At 47.0% G+C, this 26,718-nt stretch overlaps 1 protein-coding gene across 3 annotated transcripts in view; it reads right to left on the bottom strand.

Moving 5' to 3' along the window:
* The window catches only part of LOC119378907 (protein PALS2), a 98,987-nt gene that overhangs the window by 52,985 nt on the left and 19,284 nt on the right, over positions 1-26,718 (bottom strand). For 2 of the 3 annotated variants that reach the window (XM_037647978.2, XM_049411699.1), the window contains exon 1: positions 23,399-23,564. The exons of the other annotated variant lie outside the window; for it this stretch is intronic. In XM_037647978.2, the coding sequence (XP_037503906.1) occupies positions 23,399-23,489 (91 nt within the window). In that variant the 5' untranslated portion in view covers positions 23,490-23,564. Of the gene's footprint in view, positions 1-23,398; positions 23,565-26,718 lie in introns of those variants that run through there. 3 annotated transcript variants of the gene reach the window in all.

Here is a 26,718-nt window from a genome sequence, read left to right as displayed (position 1 = left end):
GACTGCCGGCAAACATCTACACGGTTCACCAGGGCCCGAATTCGCGCGAATGTCTTACGCGAGAATTGTTCGTAAGAAAAATATTTTAAGACAATTCGGATGTTGGACGTATTACTGGCGAAGGCATCCGGCCAACGCATGGTATAGAGCACTTAGGAGAGGAAAGCTTCGCGGATTCGGCCTCAGATATCTGGAACTCATACCATATTGTTAAAAAAGAAAGAGATATAGGAAAAAACAAAGAAAGAGAGGAAGAAAGAAAGAGAAAAAAAATCACAGCATATCCACGAAGTGAAATGATGAAGGAGCTTGCTCCAGAGGTTAAATCCGGTAAACCGTGAATCCTCTGCAGATCGGCTCAATCATCATCATATAAAGAAATGGTACGAGAGTTGTTGTGGTGTGATTGTATATACACAATGTTTATAACACAATGTTATATACACAATGTTTATCACTTACATATCGATGCACTATATACATAAATTTACATATTGATGCAGTATGTACATTTTGCTCAAGAGCTTATTTACGGATCAGATAAGCTCGGGGGAACGTTTTCCTTTTAGTATAATGGCTTCTTCTGCTTCGCGGGCTCTCAACTCGGGGTCCGCTTGTCGACGAGCCCGTTTAGCTACAGCATCGCGAGTCCTCGCTGCTGCCGCGGCCTCGGTGCTGGTAGTGGCTTGTGCTTGCTGTAGGCGCTGGCGTCTCTCTTCAGCCTCGCGAGCTCTCACCGCAAGGTCTTGGCGGCGAGCCCGCGTTGCTGCTGCATCGCGAGCCCTCCGTGCTGCTGCCTTGGCTTCATCGGCTCCTTCTTCTTCTCGGAGAGCGGAGCGCGCACTCAAGTGCACGATTCAATTGAGGGCGCGTGCTCCGCTCTCGCTGGAGCACGCGCCATTGAATCAACGGAGGGCACAGCTGCGCCTCTAGCGGGAGCAATGAGAACTAGCGTACATGGCAGGAGGGACAAGAGACAACACCCCAGCAAAAGGAGCAAGCTCCTTTTGCTGGGGTGTTGTCTCTTGGAAGCCCGCCCAGCTCCGCTGTTGGTTCCAGCCTTGCGCCACTAGTGCAAGCTGCGCGATTTTTCAGGAGCTCGCTCCTTTTGCTAGGGTGTTGTCTCTCGTCCCTCCTGCCGTGTACTCCGCGCGTGCATCGGAGCACGCGCTCAAGTGCGCGATTCAAGGGCGCACGCTCCGCTCTCGGTGGAGCACGCCGAGAAGAAGAAGAAGAAGAAGCCAAGGCAGCAGCGTGGAGGGCTCAGTCTCAATGCAGCAGCATTGCGGGCTCGCCGCCAAGACCTTGCGGTGAGAGCTCGCGAGGCCGAAGAGAGACGCCAGCGCCGACAGCAAGCACAAGCCACTACCAGCACCGAGGCGGCGGCAGCAGCGAAGGCTCGCGATGCCGAAGCTAAACGGGCTCGTCGACAAGCGGACCCGGAGGCGGCACGGGCCCGCGAGGCCGCAGCGAAGCGGACGCAAAGACAAGCGGACCCAGAGCTGAGAGCCCGCGATCCAGAAGAAACCACTAATATACTAAAAGGAAAACCGAACTTATCTGATACGTAAATACGCTCTGCACTATTTATGTATATAGTGCATCGATATGTAAATTATAAACATTGTGTATATAACATTGTGTTATAAACATTGTGTATATAAAATCACACCACAACAACTCTCATGTCACTTCTTTATACGAGGGTGGTCTGAAAAGTTCTCGGCCTGATGTAGAAAAAAGCGTTTTGGACCTTCAAAATTATTGTTATTTTTCGACATAGTCTCCTCTCAACTCTACACACTTGGTCCATCGATATTCCAGAGCCAGGATTCCGTCCTTAAAATGACTTGTGGAAGTCCTAAAAAGTACTCATCCACAGCAGCAATCGCTTCTTCATTTGATGACAAACGTTGCCCACCAAGAAAGATTTTGAGTTTTGGGAACAGGTGGTAGTCCGACGGGGCCAAGTCAGGAGAATAGGGTGGGTGCTCCAACGATTCGTACTTCAAATCGTGAAATTTAGCCATTGCAAGATGTTCTTTGTGCACCGGTGCATTGTCCTGATGAAAGATGATTTTCTTCTTCTGCAAACCTGTTCTTTCCTCACGAGTTTTCTGGTTCAATTGAGTTAAAAGGTCAGATTAATACTCCCCAGTTATGGTCTTAGCCTTTTCAAGGTAATCCACAAGCAGAATGCCTTTAGCGTCCCAAAAAAACAGAGGCCATCGCCTTTCCTTCGGAGGGAACTGACTTGACTTTCTTTGGTGCAGAGGACCCGGCTTCAGTCCACTGCTTTGATTGTTGTTTCGATTCTGGTGGGTAATGGTGAATCCAAGTTTCATCCATTGTTATAGATCTGCGCAAAAAGTCCGCTGCATTTTTGTTATACAGCTCCAAAGCACGCTGTGACATCGTCATGCGGTTGCGTTTTTGCTCAGGAGTAAGGATGCGCGGCACCCATCTTGCACAGAGCTTGTTCATGTGTAGTTCGTTATGCAAAATGTGACATACACGTTCCACTGAGATGCCAAAAGCCTCGGCAATTTCACGCCACTTCACTCTCCTGTCTTCCAAAACCATATCGTGCACACGGTCAATCAATTCAGGAGTTGTTGCACTTTTTGGGCGCCCTTCGCGCGGGTCATCTTCAATGCTCTCTCTCCCCCGCTTCAACTCAGCAGCCCATTTCTTGACTGTGGAGTATGAAGGTGAATCTTGCTTGTAAACTTCAACAAACCTTTGGTGAATTTCATTCGGAGATAAACCTTCTTTCACAAAGAACTTTATCACCGCACGGTACTCAAGCTTCTCCATGCCTTCCGGGGTTTCACACTACACCCACTGTGATCGACTGTCAAAGCCAAACTGCTAATCGGCACTAGATAGCGTTTCATCTGAGACTTGCAGAGGCTTGTATGAACGTGCACATGAGTGCTACAAGTTCTCGCTCGCGTGATTCTTATTGAGGCCGAGAACTTTTCAGGCCACCCTCGTATGACGATAATTGAGCAGATGTACAGAGGAATCACGGTTTACCGGATTTAACCTCTAGAGCAAGCTTGCTGTGATTTTTTTATTTTTTTTTATACTTTTTGTTTAATCGGGTGGACGTATTGCTTTTGCACGGCAAACAGCCAACGACACAGTTCACAACAAAAAGTGAACGATGTTTGTAATGTACTATGGGAGACGGGGGCGTAGCCCAAAATTTTTCCGGGTGGGGGGACTTAAATTTTTGGGGTTCTCCCCCTTGCTACGCCAATGGTGGGAGAGCTGTATGCAGCTGTCCCTATAAGAGCAGATACGAACTTCTCAAGCAGGAAGAGATAGTGCTTCGAAAGGTTGTCCGCCCCTGCGGCCCGCTCGCATCTTTGGGGATTTCCTCAAGCAAATATTTCGATGGTGTGCAGGGCCACGGCGGCTAACGTTGAAGCGGTGTCCCCTTCACGCGCCGGCACGTGCCTTTGCTTGCGGCTTGCCGAAAACGAGTCACACACCATCAGGGATGTTGACAGAGAAGAACATGACTCGGAAGCTAGCTTCGGCTTGCGATTGATTAATTACCGACGTCTATCACTCGCGCACTGAAAACGCTACCATAGCAGACTAATATGGTGGTCTAAATCCTCATCCTTTTTTTCTAAGTAATTAAATTGATAGTGACATGCTATGGACTTGTACGTTTATGTGAAAGTGGGTCATATATAGTAAACTGGCTAGATAGCATAGCGCGGGAAGACACATGGACAAAGAGGAAGTACGAGACAAACACAAGCGCTACTTCTTTGTCCTTGCGTCTTCCCGCGCTATGTTACTAGCCAGTTTACGATGAACCAACAAGCCCATATTGGTACCCTTGTCGATGTATATAGTGCTACGTTGTTTGTACGGGATGTCCAGCTCTATCTAGCCAGAGTTTAAAAATATGCCGACGTACGCTATGACGACGAGACCAAATGCATGTTGTTGACTTTTGCGTGGAGTAAGTCACACTGTTGTGTTCTTTTTAATTGCTTAATTAGGAAATATTAATCAAGCAACTTCTAAAGCAACAAAATCGGGCAAAAAAATTTCAATGAGAAAGTTGTAGATCGGTTTGAAAACGTTCGATTAAACACTTTCTAAGTTTTATCTACTAAGTATTAGTGTTTTTCTGCTTACTACATATACCCGCGAAATAAAAAAAATGGCGAAGCTTGCACTAAGTCGTGCAAGGCTTGAAACAGCGAAGCTGGACGATGCAGAAGTCTAATCTGGTTGCTTCTAGGTTGTTGCTAGGCTTTAGCTATAGGTGATGCTAGGTTGTTTCTGGGTTGTTGCTAGGCTTTCAGCTATAGGTGATGCTAGGTTGCTTCAAGGTAGCTGCTAGGCTCTTAGCTATGTTGTTTTCTAGGTTGCTTCTAGGTCGTTGCTGGGCTTTAGCTTGTTGTTGTTAGGTTGTTTCTAGGTTATTGGCTGTTTTGTTAGACTTCAGAATGGTCCAGCTTGGCTGTTTCAAGCCTCAGCGTGACTTAGTGCAAGCTTCGTCATTTTTTCTCTTTCTTTCTATCGCTTTCTCTCTCTCTCTCCCTGTCTCTCTTTCTTTCTCGCTTTCCATTTTCTCGTTTTCTTTCTTTCCATCTCTTTCTCTCTCTCTTTCACGTGTTGCACGTGCTCCACATCGCCGAGCAGAGTTTTCATTTAACGCTCGCACCTGCTGTACTCGGTAGTGGGGCTTGCCCAATTCCTGTGGCGCATACCAACCTGAGGAGTTTTGTACGACGGAGCACAAGTTACCGATAGCTTAAACAGCTTCGCCGTAAAGAGAATGAAGAGACCGCGTGCCGATTCATTATGATGATAATTTCTTGTACAGATTGGACACACCAAAGTTTTTACGGCCGGCTTAAATAGCTTCGCTGTTACAATAAAAGCGTAACGTTAGAGATTTGCGACTGCATGCAGCAAATCGACCAGCGAACTAACGAGATAAAGCAGTCGTTCTTTTTTTTTTACCAAAGCGGCCTTGTGTGACCATTTGCGACCAGTCGCTTTGCGACCAAGTTGGCCGGGCGACCGGTAGTCGCCGGTGTGAATGAGACTTAAGGCGTCCTTGACCCAGAACGCCTTGAGCCCGCGGGCCGCGTCCTAAGCCTTCGAGACATGCCTGAGCTGATCCTCGAGCTTGGAGCTGCTGCATTGCGATCCCTCCGCGCTGCTGCCTTGGCTTCATCGGCTTCTCCTTCTCGGCGAGCGGAGCACGCGCTCAAGTGCACGATTCAAGGGCGTGTGCTCCGCTCTCGGCGGAGCACGTGCCCTTGAATCAACGGAGGGCACACCTGCGCCTCTAGCGGGAGCAATGAGAACTAGCGTACACGGCAGGAGGGACAAGAGACAACCCCCCAGCAAAAGGAGCAAGCTCCTAAAACAAATAGAAACAAGGAAGCCCGCCCAGCTCCGCTGTTGGTTCCAGCCTTGCGCTGCAAGCTGCGCGATTTTTTAGGAGCTTGCTCCTTTTGCTGGGGTGTTGTCTCTCGTCCCTCCTGCCGTGTACTCAGCGCGCGCATCGGAGCACGCGCTCAAGTGCGCCATTCAAGGGCGCGTGCTCCGCTCTCGGCGGAGCACGCCGAGAAGAAGCCGAAGAAGCCAAGGCAGCAGCGCGGAGGGCTCCCAATGCAGCAGCGGTGCGGGCTCGCCGCCAAGACCTTGCGGTGAGAGCTCGCGAGGCCGAAGAGAGACGCCAGCGCCGACAGCAAGCACAAGCCACTACCAGCACCCAGGCGGCGGCAGCAGCGAGGGCTCGCGATGCCGAAGCTAAACGGGCTCGTCGACAAGCGGGCCCGGAGGCAGCACGAGCTCGCGATGCCGAAGCTAAACGGGCTCGTCGACAAGCGGGCCCGGAGGCGGCAAGGGCCTGCGAGGCCGCAGCGAAGCGGGCGCAAAGACAAGCGGACCCCGAGCTGAGAGCCCGCGAACCAGAAGAAACCATTATGCTAAAAGGAAAACGTTCGCCCGAGCTTATCTGATACGTAAATAAGCTCTTGAACAAAATGCATACATTGCATCACATCAATATGTAAATTTATGTATATAGTGCATCGATATGTAAATTTTAAACATTGTGTATATACAATCACACCACAACAACTCTCGTGTCACTTCTTTATATGGTGATAATTGAGCAGATGTACAGAGGAATCACGGTTTACCGGATTTGACCACTACAGCAAGCTTGCTGTGACTTTTTTATTTTAACACGAAAGTGTTTTATGCCAGGGTCCACCACGGCTTCACTGACGCATTTCCGTCACGGATATGACGTTGTAAAATATAAAGACTTAACAGATGGCAAAGAAAAAAACTATAAGGAAAAGTTCCGTCACCGGGAGTCGAACTTATACTACCTCTCGATTACCAGTGCGCGGCGAGAAACGACTCCGCCACAGACGGCATGTTCTCTGAAATGCTAACGGCGAGCTATTTATGTACACCATTTGCTGGTGGCGGTACTCGGAGATCGGCGGTACAGCGTGTTTTCGTTATCACTAGCGAGATGGCGCGAAGGGCTCGAAGAGCGCGCTTTAAAAGTCGTCCCCCACGCGGATTAGCGCGCGCCTCGACAAGGCGTGGCACGGCCGGGCTAGACCGCGTGCGGTCTAGCCCGGCCGTGGGCGTGGTCGCTCGTGCGGCGCTATCTCGTGATCTCGGTGGTTTGTACGTCTTGCGCTCTGCCTGCAAGTTTCCGTTGAGAGCACGAAGGTCACCTCGCTCACTGCAGCGGCCGCTTTTGCGAAAGGAGCGCGCTGCTCACACAAAAATAAGTTACAATTGTGACAGTTCGCGCTCATCCCGTGTATGTTCGTTCCGCGCGTCCTTTCTGCTTGAGCAGCGCATTGCAAGTTTCGAGCGGCTTGCCGTTCTTCGCGTAACATTACAATTTGATGCTGTAGCATTCATTCCTTCGCGCTTGGGGCGACAGAATGCACAACAAACGCTCAACTAAGTCTGTGAAGACACGTTTCACTTTCGTGTTATGCCGATTCCTATGACAGAGGGATCAGCAATGTTTTTTTTATACTTTTTGTTTAATCGGGTGGACGTAGTATTGCTTTCGCACGGCAAACAGCCAACGACACAGCTTACAAAAAAAGTGAACGATGTTTGTAATGTACTATGGGAGACGGGGGCGTAGCCCAAAATTTTTCCGGGTGGGGGGACTAAAATTTTTGGGGTTCTCCCCCTTGCTACGCCAATGGTGGGAGAGCTGTATGCAGCTGTCCCTATAAGAGCAGATACGAACTTCTCAAGCAGGAAGAGATAGTGCTTCGAAAGGTTGTCCGCCCCTGCGGCCCGCTCGCATCTTTGGGGATTTCCTCAAGCAAATATTTCGATGGTGTGCAGGGCCACGGCGGCTAACGTGCCACGCGCCGGCACGTGTCTTTGCTTGCGGCTTGCCGAAAACGAGTCGCACACCATCAGGTATGTTGACAGAGAAGAACATGACTCGGAAGCTAGCTTCGGCTTGCGATTGATTAATTACCGACGTGCTTCACTCGCGCACTGAAAACGCTACCATAGCAGAGTAATATGGTGGTCTAAATCGGCATCCTTTTCATCTAAGTAATGAAAACGATAGTGACATGCTATGGACTTGTGCGTTTATGTGAAAGTGGGTCATGTGTATAGTAAACTGGCTAGTAGCATAGCGCGGGAAGACACAAGGACAAAGAAGAAGTACGAGACGAACACAAGCGCTACTTCTTCTTTGTCCTTGCGTCTTCCCGCGCTATGCTACTAGCCAGTTTACGATGAACCAACAAGCCCATATTGGTACCCTTGTCGATGTATATAGTGCTACGTTGTTTGTACGGGATGCCCAGCTCTATCTAGCCAGAGTTTAAAAATGTGCCGACGTACGCTATGACGACGAGACCAAATGCATGTTGTTGACTTTTGCGTGGAGTAAGTCACACTGTTGTGTTCTTTTTAATTGCTTAATTAGGAAATATTAATCAAGCAACTTCTAAAGCAACAAAATCGGGCAAAAAAATTTCAATGAGAAAGTTGTAGATCGGTTTGAAAACGTTCGATTAAACACTTTCTAAGTTTTATCTACTAAGTATTAGTGTTTTTCTGCTTACTACATATACCCGCGAAATAAAAAAAATGGCGAAGCTTGCACTAAGTCGTGCAAGGCTTGAAACAGCGAAGCTGGACGATGCAGAAGTCTAATCTGGTTGCTTCTAGGTTGTTGCTAGGCTTTAGCTATAGGTGATGCTAGGTTGTTTCTGGGTTGTTGCTAGGCTTTCAGCTATAGGTGATGCTAGGTTGCTTCAAGGTAGCTGCTAGGCTCTTAGCTATGTTGTTTTCTAGGTTGCTTCTAGGTCGTTGCTGGGCTTTAGCTTGTTGTTGTTAGGTTGTTTCTAGGTTATTGGCTGTTTTGTTAGACTTCAGAATGGTCCAGCTTGGCTGTTTCAAGCCTCAGCGTGACTTAGTGCAAGCTTCGTCATTTTTTCTCTTTCTTTCTATCGCTTTCTCTCTCTCTCTCCCTGTCTCTCTTTCTTTCTCGCTTTCCATTTTCTCGTTTTCTTTCTTTCCATCTCTTTCTCTCTCTCTTTCACGTGTTGCACGTGCTCCACATCGCCGAGCAGAGTTTTCATTTAACGCTCGCACCTGCTGTACTCGGTAGTGGGGCTTGCCCAATTCCTGTGGCGCATACCAACCTGAGGAGTTTTGTACGACGGAGCACAAGTTACCGATAGCTTAAACAGCTTCGCCGTAAAGAGAATGAAGAGACCGCGTGCCGATTCATTATGATGATAATTTCTTGTACAGATTGGACACACCAAAGTTTTTACGGCCGGCTTAAATAGCTTCGCTGTTACAATAAAAGCGTAACGTTAGAGATTTGCGACTGCATGCAGCAAATCGACCAGCGAACTAACGAGATAAAGCAGTCGTTCTTTTTTTTTTTACCAAAGCGGCCTTGTGTGACCATTTGCGACCAGTCGCTTTGCGACCAAGTTGGCCGGGCGACCGGTAGTCGCCGGTGTGAATGAGACTTAAGGCGTCCTTGACCCAGAACGCCTTGAGCCCGCGGGCCGCGTCCTAAGCCTTCGAGACATGCCTGAGCTGATCCTCAAGTTTCGAGCGGGCCAAGGCTCACCTCCAAAGCTCATTGGTGTGGTATTGTGTACTGAAGCAAACCTCCCAGAGCACATGGAAAGATTTGTTGGAAGGTGCCGGCAGCGCTTTGCTAAACTAAACTCACATGAATTCGCTTAGATTCCCAAGATGAACGATTTAAAAAAATTATTTCTTATGCTCAAGCTAGCCTGATGCTAGCCACTTGCGATTGTGCGCTGCATGAGCGGCACTTGCGGACGGTTGCCCGACATGGTGCCTGCAGCACAACATAGCCGCCTGTGAACGACAACTGGAGCTGCGCTTTTATCCAATACAGTGTATAACCAACTCAGCCCAGTTACGGCCCTAATTATTTTTCAACTCACGCAGGGAAACGCGTACGTAATATAGCTTCCTGAAAATAAACACTCAATCCAAAATAATAAAAAAATTAATAATAAATATAAGAACGGGACGTGGAGCGGGAGACAGCACCACGTCCACAGCAAGAGCATCCAGAGCCAATGTGAGCCTTCAGTCATGGAAGGGGGTTCGCCCTCCACTTATTTCGGGGGCCGGCTTGATAAACCAGCCAATGCAGTTGATTGTTGCGCCAGTTTTGACGAGTGCTTTTCCAAGTAATTACTGGCCTTATGCGGTAGCAAAACTGAATCGAATAGGAGAGACATTGCGGCGGGAGCGCTTTCGAAATGCCACGCACAAAATTGAAGCCGTGAAGAGAGAGATAATAAGCCATAAAAGGCGGATAGGGTAGCAGGATTAGCCGTCCGGTTGTCTAAGCTGCACCAGGGTAAATGACATAAAAATGAAAAGAAGAAACATATGGAGAGAATTTGTTCGTACAACCACGAAGGAGGCATGTTATACAATGACAACGGCATTTTTTTTTTTCGTTCACTTCCCGTAGCTGCCGCCACAGTAATCGGAATATGTCGCCGCAATGTCTGTCGAAGGTGCCTGCATTCGCCTGAAGCTTTCTTTCCGTCAGGGCAGCCACAAAGCCCTCTCGCAAAGAAATGGGCCGTGAACAGCAACTGTGTCCTGTCTCGTCTTTTCAGGGTGAAAATAAAATAAAATCTATTCATTGATTGATTGATTGAACTATCTGCAGTGGAATAATAGTTAAACGCATCAGTTTCAAAGGCAACACTGAAGCTGCTGTGAAAACGCAGTCGTAAAGCATTCACATCTTCCATACGCTATATAATTTCGCATCGCACCGAAAGCTCCGTGGAACGACCAGTCGAAGACGATATTGATGGATATCGTGACTAAGGTTGCATGATGGGCTTGTTCCGGTCCTTGTACTCGGTCATACGTTCACCATTTTTTTTCCGCAAGAAAACAGCGTTGCAGAATATACGACAGAGCTGGTAACTTAAATTACATTGTACAATATACTATTTCCTTTCAACAGAACGCCATGAAACACAACAAAGCCACGACGATAGCCGGTCCCGTTTGCTACTCAGTCATCTGCCGCCTGTAATGCTGTATTGTCTGAGCGAGTTTGACGTGCTCCGTGACATTTAGCGTAAGATTTCCTACAATAATTGATAAGAAGGAGCTATCGCGCCATAAGTGTCTATGTAGATGTGCAATAATAGCGGTTTCGCCAGCATAGAAAATGATGGTTAGTCCTTAATTAAAATTTGCGGAAACATTGCCCGTCTGGTTTTAAACGGCATTGCAACTTTGCAAGCTGGTCGTTTTCAACAGATATCGCGCTATAAATGCAGCAATTGGCAATGATTATACATGTGCGTCCAGTCTTATATATCACCGTATGCGTTTCGATTCTTTGAAAATTTAGGCGAATAAAGGAAGCAAAAGATTGCTTATTCGGCGCCTATTCTCCAGGGGTTATCGCAAACTACCGAGGAACGCCTTCAGAGGTTACTGGCAAGGGGGCTAAGGGTGTGCCTAGGAGTCCCACAGGTAACTTCGAGTCCTCTCGTAATAGCTGAAGCTCGTCATCCGCCGTTTACTGTCATACGAACAGTCGAAACTTGTCGACATGTTTACCGCATTTTAACTCAGCACGAGACGCATCCATTGAACCTCGCACTTATAGAAAGAAATAAATGTAAGCTTCACAATATTGTTCAAGAACATAAAGCACTATTACCGAGATATGAGATAAGCAGAGTAGATAATAATTTCCCTCCTTGGATGCTGCCAAGACCAAAAATACAGTTGTCGGTTGAGGGAATAATATCTAAAAGGGACATGTTCATGATATTCGCGCAGCAGCTGGCACTATTCCAGATTTATAACCTATATCCACAGTATAGTCACGTGTATACAGACGGCTCTTGCCATGCAAATTCCTCCTCTTCGGCTTTTGTCATTCCACACTTGGCAGTGGAGCAGACATTTAAATTATGTAGAGTGACGTCTTCTACCGTTGCGGAACTCTTTGCAATTCTATCAGTGTTGCGCTTTATAACATCAGTAAGAAAGGAGCAAAAATGGGTCATTTTTAGCGATTCACAGGCCGCTCTAGCGTCTCTACAAAGTACTAGAAAAGATTATCTAAACTCTTCCCTATTATACGAGACCCTAAAAGAACACGCAAAAGCAAAAGCAATGAATCACGTGATCGCATTCCAATGGATACCAGGTCACTGCAACATTCCAGGAAACACTGCAGCGGACGCCGCGGCAAATCGGGCACACGATAACGAAGAGACAATTAGCCTTCCAATTTCTCACAATGAAATCCGCCTACTCCTGAGACAGACAACCCTTAGCCTCACCAAAGACAAATGGTTCGATGAAAAGTCTAAAAGTTCGGACTTATATTTAATAGACCCTGACATAAAACTATGCATTCCATCAGACTTGAGAGAAAATAGGAGAATTGAAGCATTTAGTCCACCGCCTACGGCTTGGCACAGCATTTACGCGACACTTCCTACACAGGATAAAACGCGCGTCTAGTACAGAATGTTCCTGCGGCCACCCTGACGAAGATGTACATCATCTACTTATCGAGTGCAAAAAATATGAATCACAACGAAAAGTATTACGAGCAAGTCTGTTACTTTTAGATAGAAGGCCTTTCACATTAACTAAAATACTAGGTCCATGGCCAACGGCAAGTCTTCAGAAAAGAGCGCTTGTTGCCTTCAAGAAGTTTCTTGAAGAATCGAATATTTTATGGAAATATTGACCTACTGCACACGATGTCGACTTCCCATTCATACTGAAGGAATTGTGTTATGTTTGTGATGTGTGTTTGATTTTATGTGTCATCATTTGTGTCAGTGTGTTTTCCTGTTGTGTCAAGCAATACAGAATATTTGAGTTTGAACGTATACAGGTGAACTGACTTTACCCATTTGAACTTGTCATACAACACTTGTGTACATATGAACCTATTAGACGTATATGAACTGCCATGTGATGTTCGGCTGTGCGTATTTTCCTATGTGTTCTACTGTATCGCATTTTGTGCCCTTATTAATTTTGTTACTACATATTTTGTCTTCTAAGCGAGAAGGAGTAGCCGGTGCCACTATAATGGCACCAACCTCTCCTATTTCACCATTTCAATAATAAAAAAAAAAAAGATGGTGCGCAGGAAATAAAGTTACAAAAAGTGAGGCCACATGCCGAAGATTAGACAGAATGAACATGTTAACAATAACTGTTATATTAGTTGAATGATCTCAGCGCCAGTGTTCGCTCTAATAATTTTAGCACGAGACCATATGACATTAGACATCAGAGCACTGCACGGGCCCGGGCCGGGCCGTCCGAAGCGTTTTTCGGCGGGCCCGGGCTGGGCTCGGGCTTGAAAGTGCGGGCCCGGGCTTGAAGCCGCGGGCCTGGGACGGGCCCGGGCTTGAGGCTGCGGGCCGGGCCGGACTCGGACCCGCTATTAAAAGGCGTAAGTCGGGCCTTCGAGCACACGCGAATGTTATGCATTCCATGGTCTAAGGTATACTGTGCCAAGCTGAAGTGACACGTGTATATATATATATATATATATATATATATATATATATATATATATATATATATATATATATATATATATATATATATATTAACAGCACTAACAATGGGCCAGATCACGGTTGTTCCCATGGGAGGCATAAATATTTCGGTCTTTTATTCGAGGTTGACACATACGATACATTTCATTTATATTCCTTGGTATTACGTGTCAAAACCACAATATGATTACGAGGCACGCCGTAGTGGCACCGGATCAATTTCGACCACCTCGAGTTCTCTAACGTGGACCTAAAGATAAGTATATACACGGGTGTTCTTGCATGTCGCCTCCACCAAATTGAGGCCGCCGTGGCCGCGGGAATCGCACCCGCGTCCTAGGACTTAACAGCGAAACAGCTTAACCGCTGAGCTACCACCGTGGGCAAAGCAACATTTCGATGCATGTACACACCGGATTTTCCGTCCGATCGCCCGCTACAAAGCGCACGGCATCATTAATAATCATCATCAACAACTAATATCCTCTAGCGGGCCCGGGTCGGGCCTGGTCATGAACAAGCGCGCCCTGGATTAGTTTAGTAATGAACGCCCGGGCCCGGGCCGGGCCTGGGCTTGGAACGACGGGCCCGGGCCGGGCTCGGGCTGGGTACGGTCAAGTACGCCCGGGCCCGGGTCGGGCTTGGGCTGGGTTCGGTCATGTACGCCCGGGCCCGGGCCGGGCCCGCGCTTGGAACCACGGGCCCGGGCTGGGCTCGGGCTTCATAAAGCGGGCCCGGGCCGGGCCCGGGCCGTAAAATCCGGCCCGTGCAGTGCTCTATTAGACATGCAGCAATGGCAACATTAGCGTCTCGTACAGCGGCTGCGAAATGGAATGCATCGACGTGCGTGCTAGACTTCATATTTTTCCTAACGCTTTCCTCTCCCATTCGCTTGCGTAAAGCGCGCGTATACATAGTGTCACATACAGGAACATCCAGGCGCGTCTAGAGAGCAGCGGCACCTTGCCATTCGGTGACGCTAGCTGGAAAGTAATGCGGCACCCACACTGCCCGCTGACACGTCCATCGGCAACCGATGCGCAATGACATACTTTCCTTTTTTAAGGGGCTATGGTAGGGTAAACAGGTAATCTTGGTTTCGGCTTTATATCTCAGGAACTTTTCCATATTTTATTGTGAAATTTTTTGCGCTCAATAAGAAAGCCTTTGGCATTTACTTTGTGCAATTTTGACCCTGCAGCTTTTGTTACTATTTTGTGCCTGAGTACCAAATTTTATACTAGGGTGTAAAGTTAAATGTACCTTTTCTTAGGAACAAAAAACAGTACGACCGTGAAATCTGGCGCGCCAATTCCGCATGGTAGTGGCATTAAGTCATATAGCTCTAAAGACGGATTCCTGATTTTATCTCGCAAGAAAAAAATATTGTCGCGACATGTCACGTGCCGTAAGAGAGACTTGCCGGTTAATCTTTTTTTTTTGTGTGTTAATTATAACTCACACAGTTTTTCGAAGCTTTAGGTTCATGCTCTTTGGAAGGGATTTAAGTATAATCTGAGAAAATTTCAGCTCAATCAGGTGGATAGTTTTTCAGAAAAGGTACATCAAGTTTCGAAAATCGTCCAAAAAAACTGATCGTGAGAAAAACGCGCCTTTATGCTTAAAAACACGAGCGGAAAGTGCTCCAAGCATAAACCAATGACTATATGCTACAAAAGCATTATTGCCGAGAAACTTTGCAATCAAAACGTATGAAAACGGTAGGAAATGAACATAGCCGATATAGCCATATTTATTATTTAAAAAATACGTACATGCAGAAACGGTGACGGAAAACGACATGCAAACAAGCCCTTGCATCCGTCAAGAGGTGCGGTTTTGGCGCCATTTCTAAATGGCTTCCAGCGTCCCTACGCGCTCGCCAATGCGGGGTTTTGCTCCGCAGAGTGTGTATTATTTTTTAGTAGTGCAATCAAAAAATCACTTTTTTTTTGGTTAAAGGAGTATTGACACAATTTTTCGAAGGCGAGTTTACTCTGCCATACAAATATCCTGCATGCAGAGACGGCTCTGAGCAAGTGTGAAGCTCTCAGCAAATGCTGATAAAATATTTTATTTTTATAATAAAGTCAATTTTTCCATGGCGCACCTACCGACATCGACACTAGCTTGACGTCAGGCTACAGTGCTAATTCTGGTGACTTCACGCAGCAGTCTGGCCAGTTGTGATGACGTGAGGTGCCAAAAACTTCCAAGGTGGCCGCATGCCATGCATAGCACGTGCGTCACCAAAACATTCAAAATGGCCGCTTGTGCGTCACCAACGGAGCTACGGTGCAGAGCGGCCGTGGAAACGTCACTATATATTGTGCGAGCACGTGACGTGAAGCTCATACCGTGTTGTGACGTCAGAGTACAGCAGGAACCGAAACTAGCCTTAAAAACGTACTGTAATTACTTTTTCAGGGTGCACTCGCGCTTAGCACTGTATACCTTTTTTTCGGCTCTTGAGGGCTTAGCCTTTCATTTGCCGCAAGAAAACGACAACTAAAGCTCTTCGTGTCAGTACCCCTTTAATAGGGTCTATAGTTTACCGCGGGAGCAGTGACTTTCGCCGGTGCTGGCGCATACGTGCACAATACTTTTGCAACGCTTTGTCACTTTGTCAAAATGATATACACTACGATACGTACGCGAGGCTAACAATGCACACTGCCGGGTAAATATAGGGAAAAGAAAACGCTTACTAAGTTGTAGGAAGATATGAGAGCCCCCTATTACACGATATACACCCTTGTGCAGGGTCAAGAAGGGAGCCGACAGATGGATACACGGAGTGGGATAGGTTTCAAACAGGAGAAAGTGCCTCAGAGCAGGCTGGCCAACGTTTCGATAGGTGGACCTATCTTTGTCAAAGGCGCCTTGTCATCCTTGGCGTGTTAGTTTTAAAGGGTTAGGGTTGACGTGTTCATGCTTGTAGTGCGCTGCCGGTGGACACGGACCAATAAACAAGGAAAAACAACACAAGATGATGCGCAAACTCACAACTACTTTATTTCGATAACGTACAGCCTTATGTACGTACAAGAAAGAAGGCACACTAAATGACGAGGGGGGGGGGGGGATACAGTGATGAGGCGGTATAACACACAAAAAAAAAAACAAGAAAAATATACATGTCATGGCTTTAAACAGTGTCACCGAAACGTGTCAAGAGATTACGCGTGCGGTAATACGGTTTCCTTCAAAAAGTTAATTTCTGTTTGAGAAAGGGCGATCGAAGGTGTGCTAACGCACCCTTCGCTGATGTGCATGTAAAATACTTCGGTGATTTCCCTCTCTGTCTGGTCGAAAGATCGTGCCAAAACTCGATCGCCCTTTCTCAAACAGAAATTAACTTTTTGAAGGAAACCGTATTACCGCACGCGTAATTTCTTGACACGTTTCGGTGACACTGTTTAAAGCCACGACATGTATATTTTTCTTGTTTTTTTGTGTTATACCGCCTCATCACTGTATCCCCTCCCCCCCCCCCCCCCCCCCCTCGTCATTTAGTGTGCCTTCTTTCTTGTACGTACATAAATAAGGATGTACGTTATAGAAATAAAGTAGTTGTGAGTTTGCGCATCATCTTGTGTTGTTTTTCCTTGTTTCTTGGTCCGTGTCCACCGGCAGCGCACTACAAGCATGAATACGTACCAACTAGCCCCTGTTGCTGCCCTATTAGTGTTGACGTCATGTCCAGCGGTGGCGCTTGTCGCTGTTGGTGATTCCAGCCTGGAAACTGCTGGAATCACCAACAGCGACAAGCGCCACCGCTGGACATGACGTCAACACTAACCCTTTAAAGGGGCCCTGCAACACTTTTCGAGCATGCTCAAAAAGCGCTGCCGATCGGTAGTCGAGGCTCTCGAGAACACGCGAGCCAAATATTATAGCGATGCGCACGGCCTGGAATTTACAATAAATTCTCAAAGTCAGCTGAAAATCGCTCCCTCTTCTCTCGACAAATGATGTATTAGTCGCAAAATATGACGCGATTGTCGGCAGTTCCACCATTGGCTGATGTTATAATCACGATAACACCCTCATTATTACTTTCGTTGTTAATTTTGAGTTCAATAAGTAGATAATATGTACGTTTATATTATGTTATCGCGTTAAAAACACCGAACAAACATTAATATTAGCACTTCCGGTCTCACCGACAGCTCGTCTGCTCGTAGTTGCGTGGTTCCGTTTTCTTCGCCATGCGCAGTGCCGAAAACGTGAATATTTCTGTGCTTTTGACCATCGCCGGTTGCCGTTGAGAGTGGCAGCCGTTCGAGTGTTGCCTCGTCAGCTGAGAACTGCATCGTCGGCACGATCTCACGACCGACCGAGGCACGGGCGCAGCGTGTCTCCGATAACAATGCTGGCGTCCGGTAATGGCGGCGCTTCGGGGTCGTCTGCCAGTGCCGTCTTACGAGGCGGTGTATCGGAGTATGGGCCGAAACCGATCTCAGCTGTCATTCGTTCCAAACGAGCGCGCACGTTTGCTTCCATGGTTGGCAGAGTGATGAAAACACTACGGCGTTCGAGGTGCACACCCAACATTACCAAACCGACGCGCAGTTTTCAAGCAGGCACGATAAACAGCGCGATCGACTCCGCTCGACGAGAACGACGCAAGCCGACCGGAAGTGGCGGCACAGACCACGTGGTTGCGCCGAGACGCCAGAGAGAAAAAAATGAAAAAAATGCCGCCGGCGCTGACGTCGCCTCCTCGCACCTCCGCCCTCCCTCCCTCCCCTCACGCCGCGCGCAATTTTCCGCGCGCTCGCTGCGTTGAGTTGAGAGAGAAAGCTGCGGAACGTGATCTCTATAATTTGGTAACACCACTTAGACTTGACGGATTCGAAAAATTTTTGCGGCATATGACTCGTGAAGAGTCATACGTCAATAATGAGACTATTCCAATATAATTAAGAAAGGTGTTGCAGGGCCCCTTTAAAACTAACACGCCAAGGATGACAAGGCGCCTTTGACAAAGATAGGTCCACCTATCGAAACGTCGGCCAGCCTCCTCTGAGGCACTTTCTCCTGTTTGAAACCTATCCCACCCTTGTGCAGGTGAGTGTGATGTGGTGACCGCGCATATCAGTTATTTCAGCGAGTTTAATTAATGAAATGCCTGGTGCGCGGTGAGCCAAGCTAGTGAAGAGAGAGAATAAGAGAGAAACTTCTAGAGCATGACGCATTCGGTCTTTTGAATACGCTTCTCAAGCAGTCGTTGAGATGTCAAAGGTGTTGGAATCGTAGCGGAAATATCGAGTTCACCGGCGGTTTTCGGCCGCAGAGTGACGCTATACACGAGCTGAAAAAATTATAACAGGTCATGTAGCAGGCATATTGACACACTTCCTCGCGCCCAATTCGTTTATTTATAGAATGGAATTCTAGATAAAATTCTTTTTTTTTTCACGCTCCAAAATCATACGATTATGAGGCACGCCGTAGTGAGTGTGACTACGGAATAATTGTGGCCGCTGGTGTTCCTGAATGTACGTGACACCCAAATCTAAGCAAGCACACGATCGCTTTCGCGTTGCCAAAATGCAGCTTCCACCGGTCATGGGATCGAATCCTGTACGCATATATTTGGCCGATGGCAGGTGTGTTTTGAAGTCTCGAGGCTCCGAATCAGCGCGTTACACCAAATTTCACTGAAATGATAGCGAGATAGTAGAAACGTCAACAAACCTACCATTCAAGCTAAACGGCATGAAAGGACGATAATAATAATAGTAAACGGGCGGATGCAGGATTTTTCCTAAGTGGGGGTCAGCTTATGGGAGGACCTGATAGGTCTTCTTTTTGGGGGTATGCATTAAGAAATTAAGGGGGTAGGGGTGAGGGTCAGGACTCCCGGACCCCCCTCTGGATCCACCCGCGATGATGAACAGGGTGTGGAGATAGTTATCACGTACTTTAACGTGTCCTCTTTCACATTGCTCTTTGCATATACCGTTGGTTCCAAGGAAAGAGAGATAGAGGACACTTATTTAAAAGCTAAAAGCAGTGGTTTGCTTCTGTAATTTGGCATGTAGTACATGTGTTACTCTGGCGAGGAAGCGAAAGGAATGGATAGCGTGCATTTGATACGCACATCGCGCAAGACCACCCCCCTCAGTCTCCGTTTCTGAATAAATCACAACGTAGTTTTGTGCAACGCGTCTCAAATACATATTGAAACAGCAGAGCGCAATGAGACAAGAATTTAACATCCTTACATCAAGAAAACGTTCTTAGACTTGTCCCATCAATAGCTGAGGGTGGTCCAGTTGTCTCACGAAGTTCGCGAGCTAAGTTTCCACTGCAAACAGCGAAGCTCCAGGCCAACGTGTTCTCGCAGCGGCCAACCGGTTGCCTGCACTGCCAGACGCCGTCGGTGCAAGCCGAGTGGGAAGACGCTGCGGGAAGGGGTCAGACCCGCTGGGTGGCACTGTACAGCTACACTGCCTGCGTCGCAAAGCACCAACCAATCCATGCGGACTGATTCGAAGATTACAGCAGCTACAGCTTGCTTTATGGTTCACGAGACGAAGCTAATGTATTCCAGTGTATGTCGTTCCGTTGAGAATCTGGGTGCGATCGCCTCGATTAGATCGCGAATGCAGTCGTTTTGCGATGACGCATAGCTATGAGGCGTCACACGTCGAACGTTTCACAGTTCACCCACATTTTACGCATTCGCAACGCATAGCTTGGCTTTCCGTCATATATTTTTCTCGCGACGCATCCCCCACCCCTAATCGCTCATCCTGGGCGTTTTCCTTCGACGCAGGAAGCTATAAAATGAGGGCTGGCACCGCCGCGCATACCAACGATCCTGCAATAACATAACACGTCTCGCCGCCGTATGCTCACTGGAACATAGCTGCCTTTCTCATCATCTCTTTACGCGGTAATTTACGCATACTGCTCAAATACTGTACAATACAGCGTAATTGCGCATCCTTCCTCGGATGTACGTGAAGAAAGGCCAAAGAAACGGCTATCGTGCACAGAGTTACAGAGAGAAACCTTCCGCTTCGCGATGTGTATAACCCGAATGTAGGATAAAAGCAGCGCGCGAATCCAGCGGCGCCGCAGATGCAGCCTCCGTGGAAGCGTTCCCGTTTCCATGGTGCTCGCACGTGCGACGAGTGCCTTTCGCGGCTGGGCGCAGCTGCACGCGTACGGCATGTACGCGTGGAATCCGCTGGCGTCCCAGATATACACCCAGAAAAGTAAAAATGCAAGCGCGTGTAAGCGACCCTTGTGCAGCATGCGCAGCTGCACTGCCGGATATCCAGAGAAAACGTTACGTCTTACTCACTGCGAACTAGTAAATACAGTATATACCGAGAGCCGTTATTTGTGCTTTAATTCTGGAAGAGAGGGCCAGTAAATAAGTGCAACACGCATAACGGGCTGATGGTGTTTTACGTAATACATATTTTTGCTTTGTTTATAAATACACCGTCCGCCATTTTCACGCGAGTTGAAGAGAGCGCGTGGTCGACTCATATACGAATTAGTTGACAGACGAAGCGATAACCTGCAGAGACGTGAAAGTGCATGTGGCTATTTATACGCTCGTGTGATTAAATTACTTTTTCTTTGTTTATATTGCCCCTCTTTTGGCAACCCCTTCAACCGTTGAAAGAAAGAACGAATGGAAGAAGGAAGGAATAGCACAGGGAATAAACGACATAGCACTGTACGAGTAGTAATTATTCAAGACCCGATCGAATACGATTAGAATAGCGCAAGAAGCTGACCGAATATCTAATTATTTAAAAAAAAGCCATTTCCTCCATTAATGTAAATCGGTGTTCATGTCATATATAGTATTCACTATGTTAGCGAATTTCTGCCATAAAATATTAAAAGTTACGAAGGGAATTATGAAGTATTTAAAAAAAACCTCATTTTATGTTGGTGCGCTCCGTAGGCGATGTTCACGCCTTTGTTGACGCAGGGTACACCGCTTGGCATGCAAATAAATAAATAAATAAATAAATCTACACATATCTACATAAAACAATTAAAAAACACATAAAGAAAGCAGGCGTGAGCTACACATATCGGAAACACACACAGATCAACCGCAAATGATGAGTATATGTCTCCAATACGTTTCTATCTTCGACAAAGATTTTAAAGGGCGCAAGTGCTCGTCTCTGTGCCTCCATTAATGGTTATGGGTCAAGTATATACATATACTTGAATACTAAAAGTATATATATATATATATATATATATATATATATATATATATATATATATATATATATATATATATATATATATATATACACGCACGCACACACCCACACACACACACACACACACACACACACACACACACACACACACACACACACACACACACACACACACCGTTACAGTATTCTTTTTCCTTAGTGGTCGGTTGACGGTTACGATCGCATTAAATCAAGTTGTGTCTTCGCCTAGCGGGCGCTCACGAAGGAGGTGTCATACATCTTCGTCAGCGGGACCATACAGATGTTACGCACCAGGAACACATTGTATTCCACGCAAGAAAGTGACGCGCATATGCCGTACCAAACCCCAGGCAGGGCTATAAAGTTACAAAATATGTATTGTCGCTCAACTTTGGCCGAATATCCGGAATAATGTCCGCGTCTGCAAAGAATACGTCTGAACACTGATTTGGGGTCAAACCACGTGTTCGTGCTGGGTTGATGTGATATCTTTATCAGCAGCTGGCGGACTTCACAACGCGTTAGAGGGTGATTTGATGGGATTATTCATTGTCATGCTGGCTTTTTATGGCAGCTTCCGCTGCAGTATTTCCAGTATCCGGTATCGATTGCAGTACATATTTCGGCATCCACTGGTACGCCATAACGCTATTCCTTGTGCTGGTTTTTGTGTGTTCCTTGCGGGTTTCGTATAATAAATGTGTATTGAAAACCTTTCGTCCTGTGGTCTTTAGCTACGTGAGGACGCCTTGCGAATCACTACAAGCAGCCCAATTCTGTGAAATCTTTACTGTCGCTTTGAAGCGCAAGGCACGCAAACGCAGACGAACTATTTCGACACGATTCGTCGGCGTACACATGAACATACTGCGGATATAAGAAGCAAATATGGCATAGTGCCAGTTGCTGTACAACTGTCATGAACATATATCTCTTACGTAAGATTCCGCCGACAGACAATTCTATTGTCGGTGTTTTCACTGTCAGATACCGAGGAGTTCCATTCTGCGTATTTCAAATCTCGGTATTAACGTTGTGTGATCCTAGTTCGCATACTCAAGATTCTTTCGAGAGTGCAAATGATCGCGATTTAAAAGCGTGACTCACTGAATGATGTATAGCCGGCTCCACTGCATGCGTCATTTGTCGCCTGTTGCGTCTGCATGCAATGGACGCCTGGATCAAACTTGTCGCAGCTTTTGGACCAATTTTACGTTTGCCTGCGCACACTTGATGATTTAATCTATTCGAAAAATATTCGTATTTAAGCAAACCGAGCGTTCGATTTGGTTAGGAAGTCTAATAGAACATTATTCGGTTTGTCATTTGAAATTTTCAAATATTCGCGCACCCTCAATAATAGTGTCCCCTTTTGTCGTACCAGGCGAATGTGTTGGGCCGCGCGTGCAGACTTGTTCACGAATGTTCATACGCCCGCAAGATTTTAAAGATGCACTAAGAATAATGTGTGGTTAAAGGAGTTCCAGTCACGACACATGACTAAACCTCGACTAAACCTCGATACTCTTCTCGCGCGCTTTTGAGCGATGAAACATCTGAGCACTTCTTAAAGGTGTCTGGGAACAAGACGAATGATGTATTCACATTACAAGCATGCCAAGCCGTATGATAAGCATAAGTAATTAAATAGCTCGGCTAGCGCTAGACTTTAGTACTTGCTACCTCGAGTTATTTTTTTTCCATTTCGTCTCGCACTTAAGAAACGAAGTACGTAATCGGAGCCCCAGTCTGTGGTAACCAGTATTAATTGCGCACGCTCTTCCTAGGCCCTCAAAGTGCCTGCAATTACTGGTTTATCAGAGAATAGATGGAGCAATACGCTTTTTGCGCGACGCCTCGCAAGCCGCAGTCTCTCCTACAAGGCCACTCCGCCACCGGAGCTCCCACGTGCGCGGCGACCACACGCGCGCGCCGGAGGATGGGCCCGTCGGCCGGGGTAGTCGATGGAATCCCCGAGCGCGCTTTCCCTCTCATTCAGGTGTAAGCGGCCCCATCCCTGTGTATACTCACTGCCTTGCTTCTGCTGGTTGAGTTGCTCGGTGCTGCGCAGCAACCTGCGGCCGTCATCATCTGCCACATGTCGTCCGCCGCACAGTACCATATTTCGCCACCCCGCACCCGCGGGCTGGCCTGGTGAGTTACTTCACCGGTCCGGGGTTCGCACCCAACAGCGGTTGGAGATGAAACAAACACAGCGCTCCGCACACACAGCGCACGCGCGAGGAAAAAGCTACGTGCGCCCGCCGAGAGAGCAACACGGCGAAGAGGAGAAACGGTCAGGAGAACACGCTCACGGAGGAGCTGCCGGGCAACTTTCAAACTGGGATGCGATGCTTGTCGGCTGCCCGTGCGCCGCCGAGAGATTGGGTCGCGGACCACGCGTCCGCCGTGCGGCGCGCCAGGCGCAAGGTCACGCCGGTCACGACGCATGCGCAGCCGCAGGAGCGCCGATTTTGGATTCCCCGAGCCGCCAGCCGAGGGTACTCCACATGCACCGCACCTCGCGACTCGTTTATTGCATTCGAGGGGAGCCAACCTTTGGTGCTTCCGCTGGACACGGTGTGTGGAGGGCTTGTCTGATCAGAGGAGGCACAGTTTGTGCCGTGTGCGCATGGAGAGCGTATACAGCTGCACATATATGGCCGTTTCTGAGATGCCTCGGTGTCCGCGAGTCAGTAAGCGGGAGAAAGTGTGATGTAGCTGGACGATAGAATCTGGCCGCAAACTCTTTTGTGTGTGCATGCAACCAAGGCGGCACACCGTACTTGGGTATGTTGCTTGTAAGTGGCGAGAGTTCTCGTTTGATTTCACATGTACAGTGTGCCCCCGCTATTAAAAAAAAGCTTCATTAAAAAAAAAAGATGCAAAGGTCGGTGTTTTTGTTAGCGGTCACCGTTATCCTGCGCAAACACGGTAATTTTTCTGCTATCACTGATTGACTAATTAGTACAATCTTTACTTAAATTAATAAGTTATAATTGTGCAAACTTGAATGTCATATTGGGCATCGGATTCAATAGTTTCTTGCACAATCTTCTGGTTTTCTGGGGAGAGTGTTACTTCTCTTTTTTGCAAGATTGTGCCGCAAAACACGAACAAGGATGCGAAGTGGCACGTGCCTCGCGTTCGTGACTGCAACGCTCTCGAAAGAGCTGCAAAGCAACGGCTTGGCGGCCCCGAAAAAGTGATAGGGTGCACGTGTAACTGTTTTCTGTTGCAATAGGGGGCAGCCGCGCGACGCTTTATGCAAATTATGCTAGATCACTGGCGCAGGTTTATAGGGCAGCGATAGGGAGACTACGACTGAAACAAACAAAAAAAAACATTTAGCCTGTTTTTTGTGATGTCACTTTTACGCAACGATCAAGTCAGCCATTTATTAGTGTTAGAATAACAGAGAGCTGAGCTAGTTGGTACGTACTCATTCTAAAAAGAGAGAGGGCGTGCAAACACGGACACAAGATAGAGGTCAGGACACCACAAACGCCGACTAACAACTGAAGAGACGCACACCGGCTGAAAAGAAAGAAGGCACGAAAACTTATCTGCGCATGCCCATGCAACAGGCGAACCTATCAATCCGGCACGCGTGGCGGTCTACGTGGAAGATAACTGTTAAGGCATTTGATTTCATCTTTATGCAAGTTAATCGGCGGTTGGCTCACGCATACGCTACCACTATTCTCGATATGTCATGCTTCAATCATCAGGCGCGTTTCTTCATTTCTATGCCGGTACAACACTGCGCATTCATCGAATTTTGGCGTGCACTTACAATCTCGACAATGTAAAGATAGATTAGAAGGTGAGCCTCCTGTTAGCGATCTCTTATGTTCCAACATTCTCTGGTTGATCGGTCGCTGAACGTTTAAAGAAGTCTGTTGTGTTAAGTCCGAGCATGGTTGCAGAAAGCGATAGGAAGAAACGTGTCGTAGGTATACCGTACATTCATTGCATATATCACAGGCTAAAGAAAGTAGGAAGTAGATACGGCGTTAATGTTGTTTTCACGGCTGCCAATAAGCTAGGTAAGATTTGTGCCGCTGTGCAGAGGAAGAATGAGCGAGTAAAAGACAAGAAGCGGACCGATATTTGTTTCGTAAAACACACCAACAAATTCACTGATTGCCGTATACGAGTGTGGTGTATAAGGTCCCTTTCACCTGCGGCCGCTTCTACGTAGGACAGACGGGCCGATACATCAACCAGAGACTGTTGGAACATAAGAGATCGCTAACAGGAGGCTCACCTTCTAATCTATCTTTACATTGTCGAGATTGTAAGTGCACGCCAAAATTCGATGAATGCGCAGTGTTGTACCGGCATAGAAATGAAGAAACGCGCCTGATGATTGAAGCATGGCATATCGAGAATAGTGGTAGCGCATGCGTGAGCCAACCGTCGATTAACTTGCATAAAGATGAAATCAAATGCCTTAACAGTTATCTTCCACGTAGACCGCCACGCGTGCCGGATTGATAGGTTCGCCTACTGCATGGGCATGCGCAGATAAGTTTTCGTGCCTTCTTTCTTTTCAGCCGGTGTGCGTCTCTTCAGTTGTTAGTCGGCGTTTGTGGTGTCCTGACCTCTTTCTTGTGTCCGTGTTTGCACGCCCTGTCTCTTTTTAGAATAGTAGCGTTAGTTCTTCGAAACCACTTTTGAGAGCACTGCCGTCGCGCGGCACAGTGAGCTCGGGCGCATTCTCACGTCTCTGTCTTGTTTAGTTTTCGGCACAACCTTGGAACGAAAAAAAAAGGAAGAAATTGCCACAGAACACCTAGCGAGCTGAAAACGTTTGAGAATTATGTTTTCAAATGCGAGTGTAATTGAACATCTCATAGTATGTAACTATTTATTTATTTATTTATTTATTTATTTATTTATTTATTATTTATTTATTTATTTATTTCAAATACCTTCAATGCCTGAAGGCGTTACAGAAGGGAGTGGCAGTTAAAACAAAATAATGCATGTCTGTTCGCGGCTAGCGCAAACAATAATTTTCAAAAGCACATTTAAATGTTGAAGCACTTAAAATGGCGACGATGGAGGTGGTTCTGTTCTTTGGCTGTCTTCGGCATGAAAAAAACCAGAAAACAAGTCAATAAGAAACAAAAAAAAAACGGGCTTGTACTTTATGATGGTGATTAGCACGACCATACTCACTAATAAGCCTCATTTTCAGGTGTCGATTATGAAAAGTCTTATAGAACAATAAACGAGATACTTTCCTGCGGAGAGAAAGATTAGGAAGATGCGCATTATGTTTCCTGGATAATGCACTGGAAAAGCGGGAATAATTTGACAAGATGAAAACGAACGCTACGGTT

The sequence above is a fragment of the Rhipicephalus sanguineus genome, chromosome 1 (assembly GCF_013339695.2).
Source record: "Rhipicephalus sanguineus isolate Rsan-2018 chromosome 1, BIME_Rsan_1.4, whole genome shotgun sequence".
Taxonomy (NCBI): domain Eukaryota; kingdom Metazoa; phylum Arthropoda; class Arachnida; order Ixodida; family Ixodidae; genus Rhipicephalus; species Rhipicephalus sanguineus.
This window is presented reverse-complemented; position numbering and strand designations above follow the sequence as displayed.